The sequence below is a fragment of the Crassostrea angulata genome, chromosome 10 (genome assembly GCF_025612915.1).
Source record: "Crassostrea angulata isolate pt1a10 chromosome 10, ASM2561291v2, whole genome shotgun sequence".
Lineage (NCBI taxonomy): Eukaryota > Metazoa > Mollusca > Bivalvia > Ostreida > Ostreidae > Magallana > Magallana angulata.
The window spans coordinates 29,051,529-29,078,949 of record NC_069120.1 but is presented as its reverse complement, the minus strand read 5'-3'; the positions used below and the strand labels follow the sequence as shown (position 1 = coordinate 29,078,949).

Here is a 27,421-nt window from a genome sequence, read left to right as displayed (position 1 = left end):
CATTAACACTATACATGCATATGTTCCTATTGTTTGTTACTGTTGTTGTTATTGTTGTACGAGACATAAATATCTGTACTTGTTCATTAAATAATCAACTGAATCTACGGTTTACTGTTTTGTATTCCGAAGCGTTTGGCTCTAGATTTTTTTATTGCTAATAAAAATTGCTAATGAGAAATTGATGGAGTTTAGCTTTTATTTCCAGTCAAATTCTTACGATGCTTTTGTAAGCAATAACTTAAGGTGTTCATTGTGCAAGTTTTTGCGCAATGAAGTAAAGTACAATGTATTTATACCTTTTAAGATTTTTTGGACACCAATCATGAACTTAAACACAATAAACACAATACAGATAAAAATAATTAGTACTAGTAGCTCCGCAGACACGCACAGCTAGTTTTACTAATTTTAACTTTGTCGATTTCTTACGAAATCTTATTGTTAATTCATAGCTCAATAGAAACAGGACTGAAATCTACACGCCCCGTTTATCGGTTGATCGAAACCTACAACGATCTAAGAAAAATCACGGACTGTACGAAATAATTATGATGGTGTCAGGCTCGAATTCCCATTTGAGACGATTTGGCTGTTTTATTTAACTAACGTAGTGATGTACATTAACATTAATATTAATTAATTAAAGTTAATTTAACTTACTTTTTACAATCAAATTATTAATTTGTTAAAGAACATGTAAATATAAACAATAAAATGCTTTCCTTGATGATTCAGGCGGGTTATGAAGGTAGCGATCATTGCAGACATTTTTTATATAATCTGTTAACTCGGGTTATTTTTTTTCCCTGCAAGGTCGCCACCTTCATATCGAAAGGTGTATTTCATTTTCCGGTAAACGAATGGAAATTTTACTAAACAAGAATATCATATAATTTTAACCGTGTTTGCCGAAGTAAAAATCCGGTTGCTGAAATGGTGAAACCTGAGGGCGGTTGGGCACCCATAATGTACGAATATATGTAATTCCTCATACAGTTTTCAAGATAGGAAGTTGTTGTTTGTAGATCATTTGCACATTTATCAGAGATGTGCATAGCGTGATTGGGTTTTGGTTTTTGATAATCTATGACAAATTACTGGGTGTTGAACAAAATATTGTTTTATTTCTTATGGTCAGACTTTCGAAACTCATTAAAACTTCATTTAGACACGTACATGAAGAGATTGCGTTCCTGTAAATTATCTGCGCAATCTGTCGGAATGATCTACCGTTGATTTGAATCTTTTTTTACCTATAAACCAGGAGGTAAATAAGATAAAAAAAAATCCCGTAAAGTAAAGTCTCGCTTTATCAAAGTCCAACAGGCGTGCCAGGCTTTGATAACACGTTAACATGACGGTACACCTTTTCAAAACAAGGTAAGTCATAAAAATAAATTATGATTCTTGTTAATCCATTGAAACAATTTTTGTCTATATTTTCCATGTCAAAAATTATTATACAATTAAAGCTTAGTGCACATAACTAAACAAAACATACATGTATGTACATCTACTTTCATTCACTTATACATTTTAGATGAAATTGTGGTTATTAAGAAAAATGATAAACAAAATATCGATTTTAGATGCCATTATCCGAGACAGACCTACCATTGATTGTCCTGCACTATTTGATGTGTGGCACTGAAGACTGTAAACAGAAGTGTCAGTTTTACTGCAGTTCTTGTCATCGACCAATGTGTGAACAATGCGGAGACGAACATCAGAAGAGTCCAGATACCAAGAACCATGAACTGGTCCCTTTTAGACAACCCAAACGGCATCTTCCTGTGGAGAAATGCAAAGAACACCCGACCAAGGAGATAGACATGATCTGTGAGGACTGTCATATTCCAGTATGTTCCAAATGTGCAATGCAAGACCATAGAAAACACGCCCTAAACGATTTACAGACAGTACATTCAAAGAATTTCACGCTTTGCTTAGATAATATCAATAAGATTCATCAGTATTTTATCTCAAATTCACAAAATACGCAGAAAGATATAAAAGAAAATGTAAAACAAATAAAGGAAATCATTGATAATGTAAGAAGGTCACTGATGACAGAAGCCGAATCTATGAAACGTCTGGTTGATACACTGACGTCAGATAATATAGAACAAGTCAACGAAATGGAAGAGTCACTAATGGAGGAGCTTCAAATTGAGGACAAAACTTATCAAGATTACATTTCCTATCTTGAAGACCTTGTCAAAGAATGTCATGTTTACATGTCTTCCACTAAACTTTATAACAATCCAATATTTTTTTCCCTTTCGAACCATCTCAAAATCCAACCCATACCAGTGACAGTCAAACCAGTCCCTCCAGTATTTACTGCTGGTCAATACAGCAAGAAGGGTGTCGCCAAACTACTGGGTAGAGTAACTGTTCCTGACACTAAACCAAGAATCAGAAAGATAAAACCCATGGAGACTGCCCCTACAAAGTATAATTTAGACAATTGTTCTTTATATTTAACGGTTCTCTTTTGTATACTGTATATTTTATTTATGCAATAGTAAGATCATATAAAGAGAAATCTTCGTAATGAAGAATGGGCGGAGTGGAGCAAAGCGTAGCGTAGCCCATTCTTTATTACGAAGATTCTTACTGTCTTAGAACAGAACCCAGCCAATCAAATCAAAGTCTTGAAAATAAACTCCTCCCACATGACTGTCATACTTGTGTCACGGTTGAATAAAGGTTACAAAGTTCATTGAACAAAGTGAACACAATTTTCGTGCAATTCGAGCACGTTCTTTTTGTATAATGGACGTTCGACCAAGCCAGGGTAGTGTAGAGATGGATTTAAAGGGCGTTGATTTTGATTTACTGGGGGACTGGGGAGATAATTTAGAAGATATTAAAGCAACCCAGCTTTGAATATTTCTACCCAACAGCTATATAATGTAGCAAATAGCAGTCGTTTTTCCGCGCCGCTTAGTGCCTTGGATATTGCGGAGAAAAAGAAAAACGGCGTGCCTTTTAAAACAAGACAGAATGAAACGTGGGCAATAAAACTATGGAAAGATTGGGCAGAAAATAGAAATTTACGAGTTTTAACACACTTAGAAGGAGGCTCTATACCAGATGATCCCAAAGATTTAACGTACGATATGTTAGACTTTTGGTTACAACGTTTTATTTGTGAAATAAGACGAAAAAATGGAGATCCCTATCCCCCCAATACACTAACTCAGATAGCTTCGGCAATTCAGAGGCACTTGCGCAATAAGTGTAAAAAATCAGATGTTAGCTTTTTCAAGGAAGATGACCCCGTATTTGCAGGTTTTAGAAGGGCTTTAGACGGAAGAATGAATGAATTGACGGCGGACGGAATAGGCGTAAATAAGAAAAGGAGCGATCCTGTGACGCGAGCGGATAAAGAAACTTTTTGGGATACGGGTGTTTTTTCTTTTAATACGGCAGAGGGACTATCAAACGCTATGTTCTATTACAATGGAAAAGCATGCGGATTTAAAGGGATGGAGTGGCATAAAAACTTAGACGCGGAGCAATACGAGATAAAATCTGACCCTGAAAACAAATTGCAATACATTCAATTTACTGCTAGAGTTTTCAAAAATATACAGGGAGGGCTAAAACATAAAAATGTAGAAAATGAAATTATCAAACATTACGAACAACCGTCCAATTCTCGGAGTTTAGTAAAACTGTTCTTATTTCACTTATCGTTGATTCCCCGTGTTGGTCCATTCTACCGAAAACCCTTGATTGAAAGAGTCATTTCTAGTGGTGAAAACAAAGTCCCGCGATTCAGTGCTGGAAAAATTCCAATAAAAAAATTATCTACAATGTTTAAGAAATTTTATGAGGAAGCCGGAATTTCCTTAGATGGTCGCAATATTACAAATCACTCCGGGAGGGTATCTCTATGCACAACACTATATAATAGTGGTTTTAATGACAAAGCTGTAGCCAGCAGAAGTGGTCATCGTTCTAACGCCATACAAAAATATCAAAGGGAACAATATCCTATTCTTAAGGAAATAAGCAACACTCTTGCTCCCCTATGGCAAAGACAGATGAAAACCTCTTAAAACGTTCCTCAGAGACAGCCCTGGATTCTGATACGTCTGTGCTTGACGATGAATGTGTATTTTTGTCTGTGCCGAAATGTGTCAAAAAAGTTATAATTCAAAAATGTGATAAAAAAAATTACTGTGGAAATTTAAAACTAAAATGTGTATATTGTATTGCAAATTTAATAAAAAATAAAACAATTGTAATTGTACTACATGTATATAACTTTGAGGGGGGGGGGATAAACTATATAAAGTAACTCCCATTTACTGCTTTTTGATATTGAACGGACCAATCAAAAACTCTTTAGAATTTCAGAAATAGACAGATTCTTCGCCATTAAGAATGAATTCTTAACGAGAATCGGAGACCTTTGATTGCTGGTTTAAATGACACTGCCTCTGTCTTCCCCTGTCACAAAGGTCAGCGAGAACACAGTACCAGGTGTTAACAGTGTATGGCATATATCACTAAGTAAAGCTGGCAGAATTTGGGTCAGTGATGATCGCGGTTACCTTGTCCAAACAGATCTACAGGGGAATCAGCTACAAAAGATACATTCCAGAGGTGGATATGGCTACCACACAGTCACACAGGACGGGGATCTGATATATACAGACAGAAAGAACAAAGTCATCAAAAGAATAGCCAGGGATAATACAATCACTGAATTCATTTAAACTGGAGACTGAGAACCAATCAGCATATACTCCTCCCGCATCAACGGGGACATACTGGTGGGGATATGAAAGGATTATGAGGCTAAAGTTACCAGGTACAGCAAAACAGGGAAAGAAATACAGACCATACAAAGTGACAACTAAGGAATGGTGATCCACACTACATCACAGAAAACATCAACGGTGATATCTGTACATCAGATTATAACAAACAAGCTGTAGTGGTGGTGGAAAATCAGGACAATACAGGTTCTCCTACAAAGGTCAGGGGACAGACTTTCGTCCCTATGGTAACTGTACTGATATCGTTGGTCACACCATCGTTTGTGATGGTATTTCAGTTTACATCCTTAATCAAGACGGCCAGTTATTGTCTCTACTCACAACACAACAAACAGTAGGGTATCCCAGTAGTTTGTCTGTGGATGACCAGAACAATCTCCATGTAGGTCAATATAGCACCAGGGGACAATATTACAAAAACACAGTGACAGTGTACAAGTATCTACAGTAATTATCATTCTTTAAAAGTATTTAATATTTACAAATGTGGTAGAACAGATTTATTACTATCTACTTCAAATGTACCGGTATTTATTCGTTTTGGATTTTTGTGTAGTATATCCTTAAATATTATTCATCTAAAGTTTTATTGCGCGCGTATGGTTCTTTAATTTCATTGGTTTATATCATCATCCAATAAATTTGACTCTCTATTAGTATAAGTAAAATTGGGCAGTATTTCATTTTCAACGAGTCTGACAATCTAGTGTAAATCAGCTGCATCTTGTGGTATGCTTATGTTATATTTCTTTACTACCGTGATAGTCATTAGGTCATATATTTTAATAACACGGTTTATCGTTTTTTTGCAGTTAAACTTGCCATAGTAATTTCTAAAACTTGTTTGTAAGTTCGAATATTAAATTGTTAAAAAACATGTTTTCACCTTATAGATGAATATAGTAGTAACGGTTGCTTATTGTCAACAAAATATCAAAACTAAAACAAATTGAACGTACATGTAAAATTGTGTTTTGTCTAATGTATTTTTCTTTGTTTATAGGTCAATGCTTTGAAACGTCTTATAAATCTGTTTAAAAAAAAGGCTGTCTTTTGGATTTCCTTTCTGTTCGGTTACACAAATACATAAGATATACGTGTCTTGTAAGCTTCTTAAATCTCAACAGAAACTAAACGAACGGTAATTAAAGCAATGATTTGATGATGATTTCTACTTTGTATTGTGTCAAAATGAAATATTGGTATTAAGATCATTCAATCTGATTAAAATAATGTTAGATTACATATTATTCAAAACGATTTGGGATACAATGGCAAAGAAAAGTAACAAACTTGTCAATTCTTTGTTGGTATTAACACTACTGTAACTTAGTTAACATTCCTATTAGTACTGAATTAGTACTAAATCTACCGATTACTGCTTTGTATTTAAAGAATTTCAGCAGTGTGTTTGACTAATCTGAATATATGTAAGTAAGGATTATTATTTACTCAAGTTTGTCTTGCATCAGTATCACTAGATGCATCATTCATCTAAATTTGGTATCGATGGAACCAATGGCAATCTATATATGGCCATCAAATACATATAGCACCTGTTCCAGGACCCTTTAGCCAACTGAAATAAAGTACAATGTATTTATACCTTTTAAGATTTTTTGAAACCATTCATGTAATTGACCACAAAAGACAAAATACAGATAAGAATAATTAGAACTAGTATCCGCAGAAACGCACAGCAAATTTCAATAAATAATCGCCTTTTGTCGGTCTTTAATAATATACATTGTATTTAATGATAATTTATAAAATGAGGATAATGATGATATTATATGAGTTACATAAGTTAACAAATGAATATGAAATTGTATCAAGGCGGCACTAACAAAGATACTTACACATAATATAAAATGCCGAGATGAATATACGAAGCGGCTACCATATTTTGTTACTGTATGCAAGCAGTCGGACATAGACATTTTTTTCCTCTCGTACCGAAAGATCGCACGTTTATTGGTTTAAACATTGCCCGCGACTGCTGGATATATTTCAACGTCTGACTGGTTGAATTAATATTGAAATTTTAATGCATAAACTGTCTCTTATACGTTCTTTCTATTTGAAGTAGTTGCCCTTTGAATTTTTTTTTAATTAGAGTAGGTGCCGTTTAACTATCCTGTGTCTGGAGCAGATTAATTTGCTCAAACCTCTGAGGAAGTTTAAAATAGGAACAAAACAATGAAAGTGAACAAGGGTGTAGCGAAGATCTTACGAAATACTATAGTCTATCCAAAGTTATTGCTTCAATCACTTTTTTATGATTTTTGATAAAAATACACATACCTGTGAAAGAAATACAACTGAAATTGATAAAAGGGAAATATCCAAGATATCTTCAAAGATACATCATCATTTTACTGATAAAAGTTCACTGAAACGAAGACAAATTTCTTACGGAGATTTACAATCGGAAATGTTTACATCTTTTTATAACTCAGAACTCACACGGAATACCACGCACAATTCTATAACGTTATCATCCGGGCTATTTCATGGCTGATGCATTGCAAAATCTCCGTAGACTTTCTATTTTGGGTTGTGTACTGAAACTTGAAGCAGTGTAGGGGCATTTCATAACAGATAATCTTAACATTTTTCATATTAGCGGATAAACGTAGTTAGAACACAAAGATATTTACGATTATCGAAAAGTGTTGGAAGCAAAAAATCGCGATATACATGTAGTAGAAACTTTTATCTCTCACATCTTTGATCACTTGCGAAGAGATTATAAATTACTAAAACCTTTATCTCGCATATCTTTGATCACTTGCACCACACAATCTCATTTTAATTTTAGCGGTAAGCGTATATTTTATGCTATCAAACGGTTGATATTATATATCCAAAACTTATCGCAACCCGGAAGCTTCGTCAAAGCGGTATCCATGACAAGTCGGAGTATTGGGAGTATTGAAAGTCGATTTTTGTTTAATTAATGTAAAAATATCTTTCTGCAAGATTCCTTATTTATAATCAACATATTTGTCAGCACAAGTTCCAAAGAATAAAAGCTTATTCCTAAACTTTAAAAAAAAAATGCAATTTGGTGCATTATACACTCTTTCTTAAATTGAATGTTGAGTTATCACTAGCTTTTATGTTATTGAATTATTTCTAATTGGAAAGTAATATCCCCCATCTTTTGTGTAAACTGACTTACGAGATAGATCATGTGGTCTCATGCGTGGTACAATGTGACTTAAAGTGGAATAACACACCTGGAAAAAGTCACTCAAATGAACAGTAAATTATTTGATTATTAAAGATATAATGATAAATAAACTGTAAACATTTCAAATAATTGAAAAATTTGCAGTTTGGGGATAAAAAATGAATATCTAAAAAATTCAATTCAGTAAGTAAAAACAAATTGCCCTGCGGGATTCGAACTCGGGATGTTCGGATCACAAGTCCGACACGTTATCCACTCGTCTATAAAGTAAGTTACATGTTACTTTCGATAAAATCCTTTTAATAAAATGAAATGTCGTTTCGATCAGCCATTGTGTGATGATTTGTTATTCAACCTTAAAAGATAAAATAAACTTCTTGGCAATGTATCGTCATATTAAGAATTTTGATTTTTTTCAGTACATGAAATTCATATGCGGCATATGCAAATACAAGCTTGCTAACCGCGTACAGGTACTATCAATGCTTTAATTCTACAAATAAATGAATTTCCTTTAAGGAATTTTTGTGATAATACCGATGATTTACAAAGATTACTGACATCTATATTTGTTGAGCCTTATCAAAGAAAGATAACTAAATCAATATTAGGAATATTCCGGGGGGGGGGTTCACTCCTGTACTCCACTATTACTTTTCTTCTTACTGAATGAGAGGGATGTTTGGCTCCATAAAGGTATATTTCATATTCCGGTAAACGAATTTTTCAGAGCATGTTAATTATAGATTTTTAATCGGGTTTACTGCAGGAAAAATCCGGTAATTGAAATGGTGAAACTGGAGGGTTGTTGGGCACCCTTATTGTACGGATACATGTAGCTCCTCTTACAGTTTTCAACAAAGGAAGTGTAGATCATTTGCACATTTATCATTTATTGCGTAGTGTGATTGGGTTTTGATTTTTGATATTCTATGAAAAAAATTCCAGGTGTTGAACAAAATATTGTTTTATTTCTAATGGTCAAACTTTCGAAAATCATTCAAACTTCATTTAGATAAGTATGTAATTTAAAAGAGATTGCGTTTCTGTAAATTACACATTTTAAGTAAATTGTGTTACAATCAAATCGAGTCCTCATTTATCAATTTCCGACTCAGAAAAAATACAAACACTTTAAATAAACCCTCCTTAAAATGGTGACGTGCGCAGAAGTTTGAAATAGCCGTGCGTCGTTCAAATTAACAAAAACTTCACGGGTTTTACGGTTGGCGTTTGGCTGCAGTTTAAATCGGTAAAAGGCGTATTTGCAGTCAAATTAACGTGAGTGGTTTTTTAGCCAAGCTAGGCCTAATAGTAATAATAACTGTCTGGAACGGGTATAAAAAAGGAAAATTCGTGCAATCTGTCGGAAAGATCTACCGTTGATTTGAATCTATTTTACCTATAAACCAGGAAGTAAATAAGATAAAACAAAATCTCGTAAAGTCTCGCAAAGTCTCGCTTTATCAAAGTCCGACAAGGCGTCCCAGGCTTTGATAACACGTTAACGTGACGGCACACCTTGTCAAAACAGGTAAGTCGTAAAAATTATTGTACTTGTTAATCCATTGAACATAACTAAATAAAACATACATGTATGTACATCTGCTCTCATTCAATTATAAATTATAGGTGAAAATGTGGTGATTAAACAAATTTATCAACAAAATATCGATTTCGGATGGCTTTATCCGAGACAGACATATACCATTGATTGTCCATTAAAAACATCTATTACATACTTAGTAATAAATACATGTTTTGGTTTTTTTTTGCATATGCGATACAGATAACATTCAAAAACTCATATTGGCCTCCGGGGGCTGATACAGCCCTAGGGCTGATACAGATCCTGTATCACACTCCGTGCGGAACTCCTCTGCCTTTTTCCATTTCTGCATGTTAACAGACGAACAATAAAACATTTCTTACAGTCAACATTTTTAAATGCAGTTGAAAACTTGTTTTAAAACAGTATATCTCATAACACGAGGAAATTCTGGTTCTGTAGCTGCATGTTTGGTAAAATAGTAAGATCTCATATTTTCATTTAATACATGTGTTACATTAAAGTTTTAAAATTCAGAGAATTTAAAACTATCTATAACCTACTTTCAAATAATATTTAAAATCAAGTTGTTCATGTTGATGCTGTTAAAATTTTTTTTTACTAAGTATGTAAATATATATAATAAATATCATAATAAATACCCTTTTCCATATCACAGCCTGTATCAGCCCTTGACCAATATCATCCCCCAGGCCTTCGGCCCTCAGGCTGATATTGAATTCTCAGGCTGATACTGGCTGTGATATGGAAAAGGGTATTTATTATTCTCTATTTATTACATACTAAGTAATAAATACAGGTTTCTTGCATACATGTATGTGATACAGATGAAATCAAAACTCGTATCGGCCTCCGCGGCTGATACAGGTTATCAGCACTGTAGGGCTGATACGGATCGGTATCACACTCCTTGCGGAACTCCTCGGCATTTTTCCTTTCGGCATTTGTGCATGTTTACAGAAGAAAATAAAACAGCTGTTACAGTTGTCATTTTTAATTGCAGTTGAAAACTTCAAATGCTAACAAATGTTTTGGAACAGTTTACTTTTAAAACCTGAGGAAATTCCGGTTCTGTAGCTACATGACTGTTTGTTAAAACAATTAGACCTCATATTTTTAATCAATACATGTACTTTAAAATATTTTTCACAATCAATTTGTTCAAGTTGGTGTTTTGTTTTTTTCATTTTATTACTAAGTATGTAATGAATTTAATAATAAATACCCTTTTTCCATACCACAGCCTGTATCAGCCCTCGACCAATATCATCCCTTGGGCCTTTGGTCTGATATTGGCTGTGATGTATGATTCTCTATTTTTACAGATGTCATCATCGAAATTCCATACACCACCAACAGCCCAGCACTATTTGGTGTGCGGCACTGAAGACTGTGAAAAGAAGTGCCAGTTTAAATGCAAAGATTGTCACCTACCTATGTGTGAACAATGCAGAGATGAACATCAGAAGAGTCCAAATACCAAGAATCACGAAGTGGTTCCTTACAGACATACCAAACGGCATCTTCCTGTGGAGAAATGCAAAGATCATCCGACTAAAGATATAGATATGATTTGCGAGGACTGTCAAATTTCAGTATGTTCCAAATGTGCAATACAAGACCATAGAAGACACGCCCTGAATGATTTAGAGACAATTTATTCACAGAATTTCACGCTCTGCTTAGATAATATCAGTAGGATTCATCAGTACTTTATCTCAAATTCACAAAATATGCAGAAAGATATAAAAGAAAATATCAAAGAAATGAAAGAAATCATTGATAACGTAAGAAGATCACTAACTACAGAAGCCGAATCTTTGAAACGTTTGGTTGATACAGTGACGTCAGATAACATAGAGCAAGTAAACAAAATGGAAGAGTCACTAAAGGAAGAGCTTCAAAGTCAGGACAAAACTTATCAAGATTACATTTCCTATCTTGAGGATCTTGTCAAAGAATATGATGGCTACCTTTCTTCTGCTGAACTTCATAACAATCCAATTATTTTTTCTCTTTCTGGCCACAATAAAATCCAACCCATACCAGAGACCACCAAACCAGTCCTTCCAGTATTCACTGCTGGTCAATACAGCAAGGAGGATGTTACCAAACTACTGGGTAAAGTTAATGTTCCCGGCACTAAACCAGAGAACAGAAAGATAAAATCCATGGAGAATGCCTCTACTCAGTATAATAAAGCAAACGGTTATTTCTTATATTTATTGATTTTCTTCTTACTGTATTTCATATTCATACCAGATTTAGATGTTGACCATTTAGGGAAACAGAGGAAACCAGCACTGTCTCTGTCTTCCTCTGTCATCAAGGTCATGGAGTACACTGTACCAGGTGTTTACAATGTACGTCACATATCACTTGGTAAAGCAGGCAGACTTTGGGTCAGTGATGATCGCAATAATCTTGTCCAAACAGATCGAATGGGGAACCAGCTACAAAAGAAAACGACCAGTGCAGAATATGGCTTTTATACAGTCACACAGGAAGGGGATCTAATTTATACAGACGCAAATAATAGAGCTATCAACAGGATAACACAGGATAAAACGATCACTACATTTTTTAAAACTGGAGACTGGGAACCAATTAGCATACACTCCTCCCACATCAACGGGGACATACTGGTGGGGATGGTAACGGATGAAAAGGCTAAAGTCACCAGGTACAACAAGAAGGGAGAAGAAATACAGAACATACAGAGGGACAAAGATGGAAATGAACTTTATGATTATCCATACTACATCACAGAGAACATCAATGGTGACATCTGTACAACAGATTATTACAACCAAGCTGTAGTGGTGGTTGATAAATCAGGACAATACAGGTTCTCCTACAAAGGTCAGGGGACAGACTTTCGTCCCTATGCCATTTGTACTGATCTCCTTGGTCACATCATCGTTTGTGATGGTATTTCAGTTTACATCCTTAGTCAGGACGGCCAGTTATTGTCTCTACTCACAACACAACAAATAGTAGGGTATCCCAGTAGTTTATCTGTGGATGACCAGAACAATCTACATGTGGGTCAATATAACACCAACTTAATGAGACAATATTACACAAACACAGTGACAGTGTACAAGTATCTACAGTAATTATCATTCTTCAAAAGTACTTAATATTTACAAATGTGGGAGAACAGATTTATTACTATATTTCAAATATATTAATTCGTTTTTTGATTTTCTATTTTCGTTTTGTGTAGTATATTCTTAAGTATTATTCATCTAAAGATTTATTGCGCGTATGGTTCTTTAATTTCATTGGTTCATATTATTATCCAATAAATTTGATTCTCTATTAGTATAACTAGTATAAGTAATCGTTCAAACTAAGTGAAATTGGGCAGTATTTCATTTTCAACGACGTCGGACAATCTAGTGTAAATCAGCTGCATCTTGAGGTATGTTAATATTATATTTAGTTATATATTTCTTTACTACCGTGATAGTGATTAGGGCATTATCTTTTTAATTGCAAGGTTTATACTTTACCATATTTTTGCAGTTAAACTTGCCATTGTAATTTCTAAAACTTTTTTGTAAGTTCTAATATTAAATTGCTACAAAACTTGTTTTTACCTTATAAATGAATACTGCAGTAACGGTATCAAGATCATTCAATCTAATTAAAATAATGTTAGAATACATATTATTCAAAACGATTTGGGATACAATGGCAAAGAAAAAAAAACCAAACTTGTCAATTCAATGTTCGTATTACGTTAGTCCATCCATAACTGAGGTGAATTTAACAACTTTGGTTGATATGAACTATATTGAATATCTATTTTGAAATTATTATGAGGCCGACATAAACCAAACTCAGGAATATGTATGCAGTCCATTGAGTGAACTTTTTGCACTTGGAACTTTTTTAAAGAGTTATCTGCCTCTTGCATAAATTAATAGAATTATATTATTAAAAATATGTACGCTAAATAATTTTTTAAACATTATCAAAGAAAGGGAAAGCTTTTGCAACTTTTTACCAAGAGATTTGTGAGAAAATTATTTATTTTATAAAGATATATTTAAAAAAGCATTTTTCCCATAGACTGCAGTGTTAACTTGAAGTTGGGATATATTTGTTAGTATTCAATTTTTTTTATTATTAAATAAACCCTTTGAAATCACACTAAGATTTTAGTAATCAAACTTGCAATTCATTAGATATGAAATATGACAGTTATGGATGGACTACCTTAACACTACTGTAAGTTAGTTAACATTCCTATTAGTACTGAATTAGTACTAAATCTACCGATTACTGCTTTGTATTTAAAGAATTTCAGCAGTGTATTTGACTAATCTGTGTATATGCACATTTTAGCATAGTTGCAACATGTCAGTATCTTGGTTCCAAAACAGCATTTTGAACATAGGTAACCAAATATGACAAAGCTCACCGAGACGAGCATTATTATTTTATTTGAAAATCATAGTTAATGATATATGATACAATATCGTATCATATCATATAATTATTATGTTATATAAATTGTGAAAGTCGAGTTTAGTGTAGACAGGTTTTATTTCATAAAGTAACCAGCTTCTAGAACCTAACGCAATTTGAGTTGTTCTAAATCTTAAATCTGCCTAGTAAGCATCTGGAAAATCTTGATCGTGCGCTCTCCGTATATGACGTTAGCTATGTGATTCATTTACATAGTTAAAAATCAAGACGAGGATGCAAGTCTGAATACATGTAAGTAGGGAATATTATTTACTCAAGTTTGTCGAGTGCATCAGTATCACTAGATGCATCATTCATCTAAAGGTAAAGATGGAACCAATGACAATCTGTAAATGGCCATCAAATAGCACCTGATCCAGAACCCTTTAGTCAACCTCCTCAATCATCTGAAACCTAGTATCAAAGCCTGTCCAGTCCATTAGTATCCCTCGATGTATCATACATTGAAGTCTGTTGGAAGATAGAACCAATAATAACTTAGATAGGGCCACCAAAGGACACCTGCTCCAAAAACGTTAACCTACTTCGGCATCTGATATAAACATCCAAGTCTATTATAAGTATGCCCAGATGCACTATGCACGTTTAGTGAAGATAGGGTAGGTCATAAAATTCTTACTGTGTTCTTGTTAAAGATAATATCAATATATTATATTGTGCCTTTAAAAACTCCATTTAAAAGCAACAATTAATTATTAAATACGAAAATGATGCATGACATATTTTACGTTTTGAATACCTCTTTAGTAGTAACGCGTCTCTTGTTTTATGTTTAAGGTTCTCAATAGTCTATAATCAAAAGTTGTGAAAACTTTTTTTTCTTTCTCAATAGTTCATATGTTTAATTTATGCAAAAAAAAAAGAAAAGAAAGAAAGATATATTTTATTCACGCTTTACCTCTAGATGGGGGTCTTGGCCCCCTAATCCAAGAAAGATTAGTGTTTTCGCGTGGATATATCTTTAATTATTGATTTGTTTTGGGGGGGTTTTCTTGTATTAATTTCAGACACTTTTATTTCTTTAACTTTAAGAAAGCATACAAGCTATTAAAACGATAAAGATTTTTAAAAGTCAAAAGAAGTTGAAATAGGTGTTAGATGAAAAAGCTTATGTAAACAGCCGCCGAATTATATCTTTAAACTCACTTATCGGCATGGTAAGATCGAATATAACTGGTATATATAGGCTAGAAAATGGAAATAGCCGTCATTTCATCACACAGCAATTAAATGATCGATAGTTTACATTAACTTTCTAAATTTCATTTTGAAATTTCTAACCATGTTTCTTGAAAGAGGCGATATACATGGACTTTAGGGCTTATCTCGCGCAGTCTTCTTGACAATAGGCTCAGAGAGAGAGAGAGAGAGAGAGAGAGAGAGAGAGAGAGAGAGAGAGAGAGAGAGAGAGAGAGAGAGAGAGAGTTAATGCAAATCTTGTCACGACGAAAGCCCAGAAGGTTCATTCGAGATTTGATATTCAAAATACGTTTCTAAAATCTCGAATGAGCTTTCTGGGCTTTTGTATGTCACCGGCCAATGGATGATCGGTGTTGGTCCTTATCGTCAACGTAGAAGTAAATGAACACGTGAAGGTTGTACGGGACAACTCCATGTTGTGACGTACTATTTATCGAAATAAACAATAAAATCAAGTGTAATATTGTGAATATGTTCTTTCCCAAAAACTGTCATCTAATAGTGGATTAGAGGTTTCTCTATGAATTTGTAAGTTATGAGTTTGAATCCCTCTGGGGATTTTAAAACGTCTATCCTTCCAAAAATGCTTAAAAAGTATTTTTTGGTTTAATATTATAAAATTTGAAAATTCTTAACCAGTGAAAGTATTTTAATTATAATGTACTTTAATCCATATAAATATTAACATATATCACAGACCACCTCGAGCAATCGCACGGTGAAATGCTAAAATCTTCCCTTCTAATTAAGATTATATAATTATATAGTCTTCTAGTATTTAACCACACAATATATACTAGTATTCAACAAAGCCATTAGCAGATGAAATGCATTTAGTGAATTTGTACAGATGAATTGCCATGCAGAAAAAAAATTGCAACTTTCACGAATATTCGCATTTTCTTTACACATACATGTAATTTTAGCAGTCTATTGTTTTTATTTACCTGTTATGAAAGTAATCAAGACTGTTACATGCATATGATCATTAGAGTAAGATGTACTTAGGTGACCAAAGCACAGCACATTTTTATTAATTTGGTACCAAAATGTTTCCGACAAAAGCCAAAATACAGATTCTTTGATAACTATTTTAAATTACGATGAAAGGAAAACGATTATTTGACGATAAAAGAATTATAATATCAAAATATAAAACACATCCACAATTGTTTAATATAAATTTTCTCCTAAATCTAAATACTTTAGGAAATTCATTTATAAATATAATTTTGTGAATACTAAATCAATTTTTGCAAAGCGGCTAATTGTTTTTAAATCAGCAATATCAATATCACTATTAATATAAAAGTTTCAGTGGGCGCTTCTTCTGTTGTTTTCATATGTCTCCGTTCCACTCTGTTACACGCTATCCATTATGTCTAAACGTCCTACATGTATTCTGTATCTACATGCAAAATCAGAGACGCCTTGGTCACTGTTATGAATTGCACTTCTGAATTTCCTGAGAGTTTTACCAGACCTTGAAGTCCAAAAGAGGCAATACCAATTAAAAACAGGCATTGTAAACTTTTAAGTAGTTTCTCCTCTCACCGTCTCTATAGTCTGCTGAACGGTCTTTTTAAACTGTTCCTTGGCTTTACTGTTCACTACACTACTGGTCGGCGAAGTGCTTTCTGACGCCGTTCTCTTACTTCTGCTTTTTTGAAGATGGTGAATGGTCTCTACCACAGATTCAACAACCCGTAGCTTCGATCTGGACATAGACCGTGACGATTCCCTGCCATTTCGTGACTCTTTCCCGTCCTTTTTCGCGCCTTTTTGATTTCGTGGATTTTCCGGTGTTCGCGTGGAGCGACTTCGAACTTTTTCCACGGCGCTCGGTCGGTAGGATTCGCTGTTTTGGGGCTGCCATAAGGAGTAAAGCCTGACCAAAATATCGCGGCTAGATCGTCGATGGTGAACCTTACTGGCCGAATTTTGCGCTGTTTGTGTGAACCACTCTTCGCTCTCGGTAACAGAGGGTATCATTTTTCTTCTCGCCGATCCATTTTCAACAACTCCACTTAACACAATTTTGGGTTTAGACATAATCCTTTTCTCCTGAGTCAGCGTCATGATATTGTTGTTAGGTCTTTTTTTATATGTCATTAATTGCCCATAAATTTTGTTCACGGCTTAATCCTTAAATCACATTTTTTTTTCTTCTCCTTGAATGTACATGTATATTGTTGCTTGTCAAAACATTGCTATATCGAGTAGTCGTCGTTACTAGTGATCGATGCTCAAACACAATACGATATTTGCATACGAGAAATTCAGCAGCCAATTAGCGGACAAAGGCTATGTATTTGTTTTCAACTTACGGCGAAAGGAAAGGTTGTGTATTGTATCCCTGTATCGATGAAACTTCACAAAAAAATTAAAAACCCCTCGAACCTTGGTGTTGCTTGTAGTTTTCTTGTTTTCCTCCGAAGCACAGATGATTTAATCGATGGAAAACTTTTTCAACAACAAAAGAGGCCGACATGAACCCATCAACCTCTCAGGAACGATGGTAGAATAGCCACAGTAGGGATTCAGAAAACAATTAAATTGCAATGAATTTCCATTTCATTTCAATTTAACGATTTATCTTGTCAACGCAAATAGACACTCCGATGTCTAATTCAACCCAGCCCCTTCTCTTTATGACAGGTTATGCAACTTCCAGACGTATATGAAACCGATAGCGTAAAATTACACATCGCAGCGGGGTGCAATAAATTTCTTGTTTGAAAATTTTTGAAAGAAAAAAAATTGAACTTTTTGATGAAAGATTGGGCTAATTCAAGTTTAAATATGATAAATAGATCGAACTAAAGCCTTTTATAATTGATGAGATTATTTAAACCAACAGGTGTATGTCAAATCATAGTAGAGAGATGTATCTATCTGTGCATGAAACAGATTAATGTTAGATGCCATAGTATCTTTCAAGAGCAGTTTTTAATTAAAGTGGAAAAAACTTTGCAAGAATTTTGATAGTTCTGTATTAGGTCAAAGACTTCGAAGAAGTTGGAATTCTAAAATTGATTTTTCAATGAAATGTTTAATGAATTGCAGTCAGGCGAATCAAAGACTCTCTGGCGATGGAATGGCTACTCTACGTAGGATGAATTTATAATAATGATATGTATAAAATTCATTCTAGTACATAGAACAGCTAATTTATTGCCAGAGAGTCTTGATTCGCCAGACTGCGATTATAAATGGCTTCAGATATATTCAAACTATAATATCGAAGAATATGTGCACTTTTTTTTTAAAATGTCCCAGTCATGCAAGAGAGCAATGGAATCTATTTAATTTAATTTAATCTAATAAATATTTGCCCATAAAGAGAAAAAATGCGTAACATATATGTTTTGAATTTGAAATTGAAAAGAAAAGATGATTTCAATGAATATGCTAGTGACAAAAATTTGCTAATTAGACACCACTCGTCAATTTGATATATTTGTTGCTGATTATAGCAACTCGATTTGAGTTTTAACAGGAACTTAATATAATGTGGTTCCATCCGTTAAGTTCCTTCTCATCTTAGCCTTTTCTATGCTGTTGTAATCTTGTTTACGCGACTTGGATTTTGATTTATCCGCGCAACTTGGATTTGAATTTATCCATGCGACTTGGATTTAGATTTATCCACGCTTCTTGGATTTGGGTTTATCCACGCAATTTTGACTTGGATTTTTCCACGCGACTTAGACCTAGATTTCTCCACGCGTCTTGGACTTGGATTTGTCCACGCGACTTCAACTTGGATTCATCTACACGACTTGGATTTGTCGACGCAACTTGGTCTTGTAATTATCCACGCAACTTAGACTTAGATTTATCGACGCGACTTGGACTTGTCCATGCAACTTAGACTTGGATTTATCCACGCAACTTCGACTTAGATTTTTTTCTCACGCAAATTGGACTTGGATTTGGTCGCTTCTGTTCTCATCCACTCTTACTCGATTTAGATTATTTCTGCCTGGTCCATCCCATTGATCCCGATGTTGTTACTAATCGTCTAACTACCTAACTACATGTAAGAGTACTTCCTGACATAGTACAGTACCCGTCACCCCTCTGCTTCTGTCTCCACTAGGCCTGCTGGTTCCAGTCTGCTCTTTGCCTGCTGTCTGTTTGTCTGGCTTGCCACTTCCTCTCTGGTTTTATCCTTGTCCCTTTCTTTCGCCTTTTGAGTCCAGATGTTCCATGCAGTGGTAGGAGAAGATATGGGGGGGGGGGGGCTCTTCAAGAAAAATCATTTTAAGAGAAAGAATGTCAGGAAATGTACATTTGTACATGTAGCGTTGATAAATGAATGAGAACCAACCAACCCCCCCCCCCCCCAAAAAAAAACCCTGCTTATTTCTATTTATTTTGGCATCGATCTTTTCCTCATATGAGCTACATGTAACATGAATTCTTTTATTATTAAAACTGTGGTGTTTTTTTCCCCTTTTTTCCGTTCAATTTGTGGGTACACATATTTGGTATATTTTTATGGTAAAGACTTAAAAGCACACTCAAGTAGAAAGGATGCGAGTTTTCGCCTCTATTTTTCGTAAGGCATGACAAAAACTATAAACTCTAAGTGTACATGTGCGTGTGGTAGTTTAAACTTTAAAAAACAAAAATCCTGAATCTGAAAGATGATTTTCTAACATTTGATTTTTTAATTTTTTTTCATATTCATGTTCTTAGTATATTTGTACATAAATTCCAAAAATTGTCCGATTTTAAAAAGAAATTAGTTTTTTATCCTTTATGAAGTTGCATCTATTTGATTCATTATAGTAACAATCATTACGAAGTTTTAATAGACGATCAGCCGATCAGCATTCAGGCATATCGTCGTGTTTGGGTCCAACAATAAATTGTAGTTTTATGCAAGGTGACAGTTCAGATGTGACGATACATTCTAATCATGTAATCGGTGGTGCAATTTTTGTGATATTTTATGTTTGAAACTATTTGCACTGAGACTACTTATATGGATGATGGTACTTATAAGTAGAAGAAAATTCCTGGTCCAGCCTTTAGCCTTTCGGTGATAAAAAAAATGAATTAATAAAACTATTTTAACAAGACCTTGGATTTTCGGTGTGGCGTAACTATCTATTTCTTGCATCAAAACAAGTAAATAATGACGCCGATTCGCGTAAAATATGCACAGATTGCGTATTTTTAGCAGAACTTGTTGATTTCAAAGAGCCATATCTACGTGGCCAGCAAGGAAATATACATGCCTATGTCACATTGCTGTTCACAACTACCCAAAGTCCTTGTTAAATTGGTTCTAAACAACGATAGTAAGGTAATAATCATGCAGTCGATGCACTGTATTCTGACCACTGGAATGGCGCCAGACAACTAATCAAAAGAAAGTTGGTCGACAGATACAACCCTTGATTCTCACAGACGCGTAAACTCAAAGAAAGACAACTCTCAATTTAAAAAAAATGTCAATTAAGGTACCTCACTGCACCTACACTTTTACTTTTTAAGAGCCACCTTAAATCGGGACACATTTGTATCATGTAACAAAATCTTTACAAAAATCATTTAAAAAGATTTACTTTATTGTGAATTGTTTGGTTGGTTACTTGTTAAGCATGTTTACATGAACCACTGTGGACTAGTTACCCCCCCCCCCCCCATTAGATTACCAGTAAAAGTATACAGTATTATGTTTACCAGATTTACTGTCCCATTCTATGTCAGAGTGTTCATATAGTCGAAAGTCAAGTGAGGATCATGGCGGTTTTTTTTTCACACCGAATGTTTTACCGGGTCAGAAGTGTCATCGTCGTCCATTTCCTTGTAAGTACATGTAGGTGTCCCAACCCTGATAAGTACATGTAGGTTTACTGATCAGGGTCTCCCTAGCCTAGTGAGATAAAAGTGCTATTTTTACAAGATAAAGGTAAAAAAAAATCCTTGTCTCTGTCACTTCACATGGTTGTAGCAAATTGCTGCGACCGATTCGCATGGTAATCGGAACAAAATACTTTTTGAGGCGAAATGTCTTATTATCTTGACAGGTCAGCTCTTTATGAATTCTTAAAATAACAACAAAATCACACAATAAATGGTTTTTATTTCTATCATATGTTTGAATGGATGTTTTATATGAAATTGAAAGACTAATGGCCTTCTTATCAGATGTTGCACTTTCGTTTACAACTTTCTATCTCGCCTACTTCAGAATTTACATGTAACTTTTCTTTTAAAAATATTTATCCAACAAAGGCCGACACAATAGGACTTAAAGTTTTCATGTTAACAAAGGCAACGGTGTTCTAAGTGTAGACAAATCCATTTGCTTTTTTATAAGAATTGATTAATGTTCAAGAAAAATTGTGAAAGATCTTTGATGCAACCATTAAGCGCAGTTACATTGTACATTATAACATTATTATAATAATGTTTCTAAACAGGTATTGTTATTCAATCCTAATTAAATAGAACAATGACATGCATAAAAAGTTGCACGATATTTTAAAGCAAAATAACGCAGTCAAATCCTATCCTACATTTTACAACAGCTTATTTCAAAATTTTCACCGAGTTTTCTATTAAAGTTTGAATCATATGCATGAAAAGGGAAAAATTATTTCATCAAGTTGAGCAATAACTCTAAAAAAGAAATCCGCGAATCTTTATTTACTAGTTACCTCAAATTGCAAATATTTTTTATACGGATTAAGTAGGGATTTAAAAAAAATTCCATTATTTCATCAAGTTGAGCAATAACTCTAAAAAAGAAATCCACAAATCTTTATTTCCTAGTTACCTCAAATTGCAAATATTTTTTATAAGGATTGTGTAGGGATTTAAAAAATTTCCATTCAGATAAAAGCTCTAACCATTAAACACTTATCAAAACGCATCGTACTTATATATGGGCAATTTACATGTATAAGGACACAGTCTTCAAATCTTAAAATGATAAGTCCGCAGCGCACACTTGAGTATACCGTAAAGTCTATGAGATTCCATTTAAATAGTACAGTGGTCAATGAAAGAACCTGTTTATCATTCAAAATCTAGTGGCAGATCTTTTGTTTTCTATCAATTATAAACAGCTGATAAAGAGAGTTTATAAAGAATCTGAGTTCCCTTTGAATAATGAAACGCATCATCAGGTTTCGCCTCGGTTGGCAATGCTTTTTTTTTTTAAAATAATGTTGCACAGGCAAGCAAACAATATTTATATAATGCTAAAAAGTTGGGGTTTTTTTCATTTTCCTTGACAAATCTTAAGATCATTTAATTTTACTCTCTAATTCCCAGGATGATAATTATGTAAAGAGGTGTCAGCAAAAAATCTGAATTTTATAAACTATTAAATTATAAAATTACTTTTTTTTAATGCATAATTTTTCAATGCTGTGTTTAATACAAGTGCCTTTGGCTATTTAAAATGAAATACATTCTCACAAAAATTAATCAAAAAACAAAACACATGTGTAATAAGTTGGTGTCCTAATATCCAATCATACAACCCAAGATGATACATCCAAAAGCACCATGCGTTATATAGATATCTTTTAAATGATAAGAAATATCATTCATATACCCTCTATACCTAATTTTAGGTAGATGGTACATTATATTCTTTATTATGAGAAATATATATAACAACAGTTGCCTGTGAATAAATCAAGCGTTTTAGTGATTTTTAAAAGGAGAAATGTAAATGTTTTGAATGAATCTTAAATGTCATAACAAGTTCGAAAATCAGTATTTTTCTTTCCTGGAGGGAGATTGTTGTGATATTTTACGTGATTTACGAGTCTCTCTCAAAAAGAAAAGAGGATATTGGAATATTTGTTTGTTATTTCTCTATTAAGATACGGATTGCAAATATGAGAAATATGTCGTACAGACTATCCTTCATGCTTCTTATCAAGTTAAAACTCAAAATCCTATCTGAATAAATTTACATGTACCTATCTAAATATACCCCACCCCCAGTTTTGTGATAAAATAATGTGATTATCATCTTTTTCTTTTTTTTTACATTGTAAGTTCCATCATAGATTAATATAAGCCACAATTTCAAGCTAAATCCAATATCAAATAATAGAATATACATTTTTGTTGAAGACATCGTTCTGAAAAAATCCCGCGGTGTGTCAAATTCGTGATTATCAATACATCTATACTTCCTCACATCGATAAGAAAAAATCGACATTTTACCTACGAAAAGTTACAGAATTATTTTTTTTATACTTGTGTAAACAGCTGCCAGATAACCCCACCACCCCTCGAATCAACCATGATAATACATAACCATCTCGTTTTCTATTGTATTGAAGTTCATAATTTATAAAAAAAAAAAAAAAAAAAAAAAAAAGTAATCAGCCATATCCCTTTCTGGGTCTTCCCCTTAACAAATAAACAAAAATTAAAGTTCAGCTGCTAATAAAATCCTACTTGAAAGTGAATTTCGGTTCAATAGAAATGTCAGATACTGTAAAATGCCGTGTTAATCTCATCATTGAAGCCATTAACTTAAATTACAAAGCCTGAAAAGACATGTTAAACCCGTTAATCCATTGTCAGTACTAATCCCTTTGTTGTCACGGCTGAAGCTCTATTCACTTTGTTGTGCTTGTTCGCCCATTATGTAAACCGTTTGTTGGTTCTGCTTGATTGCTCATTACGGGATATTACGTAACGTTAAACAATGTCCATTTATATACACAGACGGTACAATACTACATCTGTCACTTTTACAACTTATACCTCTTGAATGTGTCTGAACTATTACATGGTAAGATTTCGTTAAATTCATTTGAATTTCAGTCTTTAAAAAGTGTATATAATATTGCATATTATAGTCAGTACGTTGGAAACTGGAAGCATTCTACTTTAAAAGTTTACCATTAATTTATAGTTAAACGGTTTTTTTAACATGCAAAACGCTGGTACAGTATACAGTGTTAAGCGCTAAGTTTTGTTTAAAGTGTTTTTTTTTAAATTTAGATTTGTACGGTGCAGTATTTGATCTTATGATATTTTATGCGAATTTCCTTTGATAATGTGGTAATTAATGTTTCCTTCTACCCGAGACGTAGATATTAAGTCTCTGAATCATTTGATGCATTTCATTAGTCTATTTATCTATATGATAACGAACAAAAAAAATTCTAGGGTAGTAAATTAAAAAAAGAAGAAAGAAAAACAAAACAAAAAGGAAATAGAAAACCCAGAGAATAATGGTTTAGGTATTTTTAATTCCTTATTTAGAAAATATGCACGCTGGCAGGCATAGATAATTATCTGGCCCGGGGGTTGTCTTTGTAATGTGTAATGACGAGTCTATGTGTCACTGGGGCCACGAGGAAGTGATGACAGATGTGTGAATATCTCGTTGATATCTGACACGATAATCGATACTGACCAAACCAATATTTATTTTTCAATATTAGACATATAAGAGAACGAAGATATGATTTAGATATCGTTTTGAAAGATGCTTCGTATGTCTTTAGGTCCGTTTGAAAACTATAGTAATAATAAAAAGTATTATCCCCCTTTCATTATCAGTTTAATATTTTTCTTGAAAATTTTAAGTTAGTGCAGTTAAAAAAAAAGATCTACATGTAGTAGTCATGTACCTCTTCTGTTTGGAGTAAACAATTTTAATCACAGTAGCCATTAATGCACAATAAACTTATAGATAAATGAATATATAGTATGATGGTATGAATGCACTGCGAGCTATTTTAACATTTAGTGTCTATGTAACTTTAGTTGAAAATTGACTCGAAAAGAGCAACTTTTATTAGTATGCCTATGTATGCCATGCATTAGTAGAATAGCAAAATATAATGGAGAAATAAATTTGATCTTTATCTTAATGGATAGTTTTAGATTTTTCCATGATACTTTCATTAATTTGGTTTTCATACTTATATCATCTATCATTACAAAATATGGAAATGAAGAAATAAATATGAGCATTATCTTTACAATTTTCAATAGTTTTCAATTATGTTTTTATTTGATAGCTAAAGACTATTGGGACACAATGGATTCCCAAGAAATGCCAAAAGAGCTCATGGAGAGAATGAAGATCATAGTACAAGCAGAAACGCACGGTAAATCCCAACTCTCTTTGCTTGACAACAAAATCCGGGATCTGAAAGTCCGAATAAAACGCTGTTCCAAAAGTGGAAATAAGGCATACAAATACACTCTGGAACACCGGAAGCGAGTCGCTCAGAATGTGCGCGCAGTGTATCAGCGTTACGTCATGAAGAAGAAAGTGGAAGCAGCTCGTCTGCTCATCCGAGACTTTATGAGACAGACACTTCCAGCGGTGCGAAACAGGGTCATAGGTCAGGAAACAGCGTCATCATCTGAGGAGACGGATAGAGAGTGAAAAAGATTTTGTGATACAATAAAGAAAATTTAACCTCGTTGCAACTTCAGGTTTGAGAGGAGGTACGGAGATCAAGTGTATTCATTGCTAGTAACTTGTTGTATATTCGTCGGTAACACTGGCACCGCCAGGCTGTGCGAATTATAATTCATACACACAGCGTTCAAATGTGGCCACTATTGCTTTATGGGCACCCACAAACATGCAAACCCGCAGAAATAAAGTGCAAGATTATTTATCGAAATCACGGTGAATAAAAAAGTCACATGTCATACACGTTGATGTATTCCTTTGAACTACGTGTATTAGACAAGTAATTTTATTGTTGCATTTAATTTTTGTTACATATTAATTTATTCCATTGTTTTGTTAAGTGCTTGATGTACGAAAGAAAAAATGAAATAAAAACCAGTCTTGACAATGATTATTTTTTTCTTTACCTGATTGGGCAGTTTACATGTTTGAGTTTTGAACCGAAAAGAAAGGAAATATAAGTGTAAGACAAGTACAATTTAAGTTTAATTTTTCTTTTCTTAAAATCCTTTCTATGTCTGTTAAATGTAGTTCGCGGTATATTTAACACATACTTAATTTTGACAACTTCAGAAACCTGTTACAAAACCGCATATTGGAGCCACAGGTGCTTGAGGACACGACCGACCAACCACCCCATCCATCCCCACCCCAAATATCTAGACCCCCGGGACTTCGCCCATTTTTAAAATTATCCTTTTATGCAATATTAAATTAAATTTTATAAACTAATTTATACATTCATTGCACAATATTACCTGAAACAAATATATTTTTAAAAAATCAGACACACACTCTCTTTACATATAGTGCCTATTGGAGTAGTCTAACTAATGTTATATATGATCCAAAATAAATAAAGGCAATAAGTTTTTAATTATCATTAATCTTATTTCTTAAATAAAAATTCATTTCAAATGATATGAAGACATTTTGAATCACAATCATATAAAATCTAGGAGGCTTCACAGCAAAGTATGATTTGGCCGACACGGGATTAATGGAACAATTGTTTTGATTTTCAATATGAGAAGATGCAGGGCCATTACAATGATCTTTTTTCGGTGTAATGGTAGTGTTCTCAATCAATTTGAAGATTCGAGCATTGCTTCCGAACGTGTTTAAGTTCCTACACATGATATCAAGATAAAGTCGTTTCATGTTTCATTAAGTTATTACCGTCTTCCTTGTGATTCAGGCTTAAAAGACACATAATGACATAAAAACGTTCCACTCGCCATGCTGTGTAGAGGAAGGTGACATTTATATAAAAAAGAATTAAAATTTTTGAAAACTAAATGCTGTTTAGGGTTTGCTCTAAAGACGGTTAATTATATATACAATAAAATATGTTCAAACCAGAGACGGTAAGCTTTAATTTTTTAAAAAAAGCTAAACTTGTATTGACACTCTATTCTAAAAACAAATTCCAGCTATTAAGAAGGATCGATGGTCGTGGCCATTTATAGACTGTTTTGATCTCCTTTAAAAGGAGAGTTCTATAAAAAAAAATGACATAATTTAAAAGATAAGATATAAGTATTTTTTATTTACTAAATAATAGTAGTTTATAGCTAATGACGTCATCTCTAAAAATTTAAGGAAGACCTGCTGGCTAATTTATTTACCATCCAGCCTCCTTAAAGACACCCCTAAATTAATAAAACAAAACAAAAAAGACACAAACAAACAAATTAAAACCTCTGCATCTCTCTCTCTCTCTCTC

The 27,421-nt window shown here is 33.6% G+C and overlaps 2 protein-coding genes and 1 pseudogene across 2 annotated transcripts; all 3 read left to right on the top strand.

The window, feature by feature from the left end:
• Positions 1 to 1,316: 1,316 nt before the first annotated feature.
• Positions 1,317 to 2,835, top strand: LOC128167541 (tripartite motif-containing protein 45-like). Its single transcript, XM_052833326.1, has 2 exons — positions 1,317 to 1,383; positions 1,544 to 2,835. The coding sequence occupies exon 2, from the start codon at positions 1,593 to 1,595 to the stop codon at positions 2,529 to 2,531; it is 939 nt and encodes a 312-aa protein (XP_052689286.1). The 5' UTR covers positions 1,317 to 1,383; positions 1,544 to 1,592; the 3' UTR covers positions 2,532 to 2,835.
• Positions 2,836 to 4,445: 1,610 nt separating this feature from the next.
• LOC128165922 (uncharacterized) lies at positions 4,446 to 5,951 on the top strand (annotated as a pseudogene).
• A 3,415-nt stretch (positions 5,952 to 9,366) lies between these two features.
• LOC128166997 (uncharacterized) lies at positions 9,367 to 13,191 on the top strand. Its single transcript, XM_052832483.1, has 2 exons — positions 9,367 to 9,529; positions 10,891 to 13,191. Exon 2 carries the CDS (start codon positions 10,891 to 10,893, stop codon positions 12,682 to 12,684), a length of 1,794 nt encoding a protein of 597 aa, XP_052688443.1. The 5' UTR covers positions 9,367 to 9,529; the 3' UTR covers positions 12,685 to 13,191.
• Positions 13,192 to 27,421: the final 14,230 nt, after the last annotated feature.

Bases quoted from the DNA above. Each gene is read 5' to 3' on its own strand.
- LOC128167541 (XM_052833326.1), top strand. From the start codon at position 1,593: ATGCCATTATCCGAGACAGACCTACCATTGATTGTCCTGCACTATTTG.
- LOC128166997 (XM_052832483.1), top strand. From the start codon at position 10,891: ATGTCATCATCGAAATTCCATACACCACCAACAGCCCAGCACTATTTG.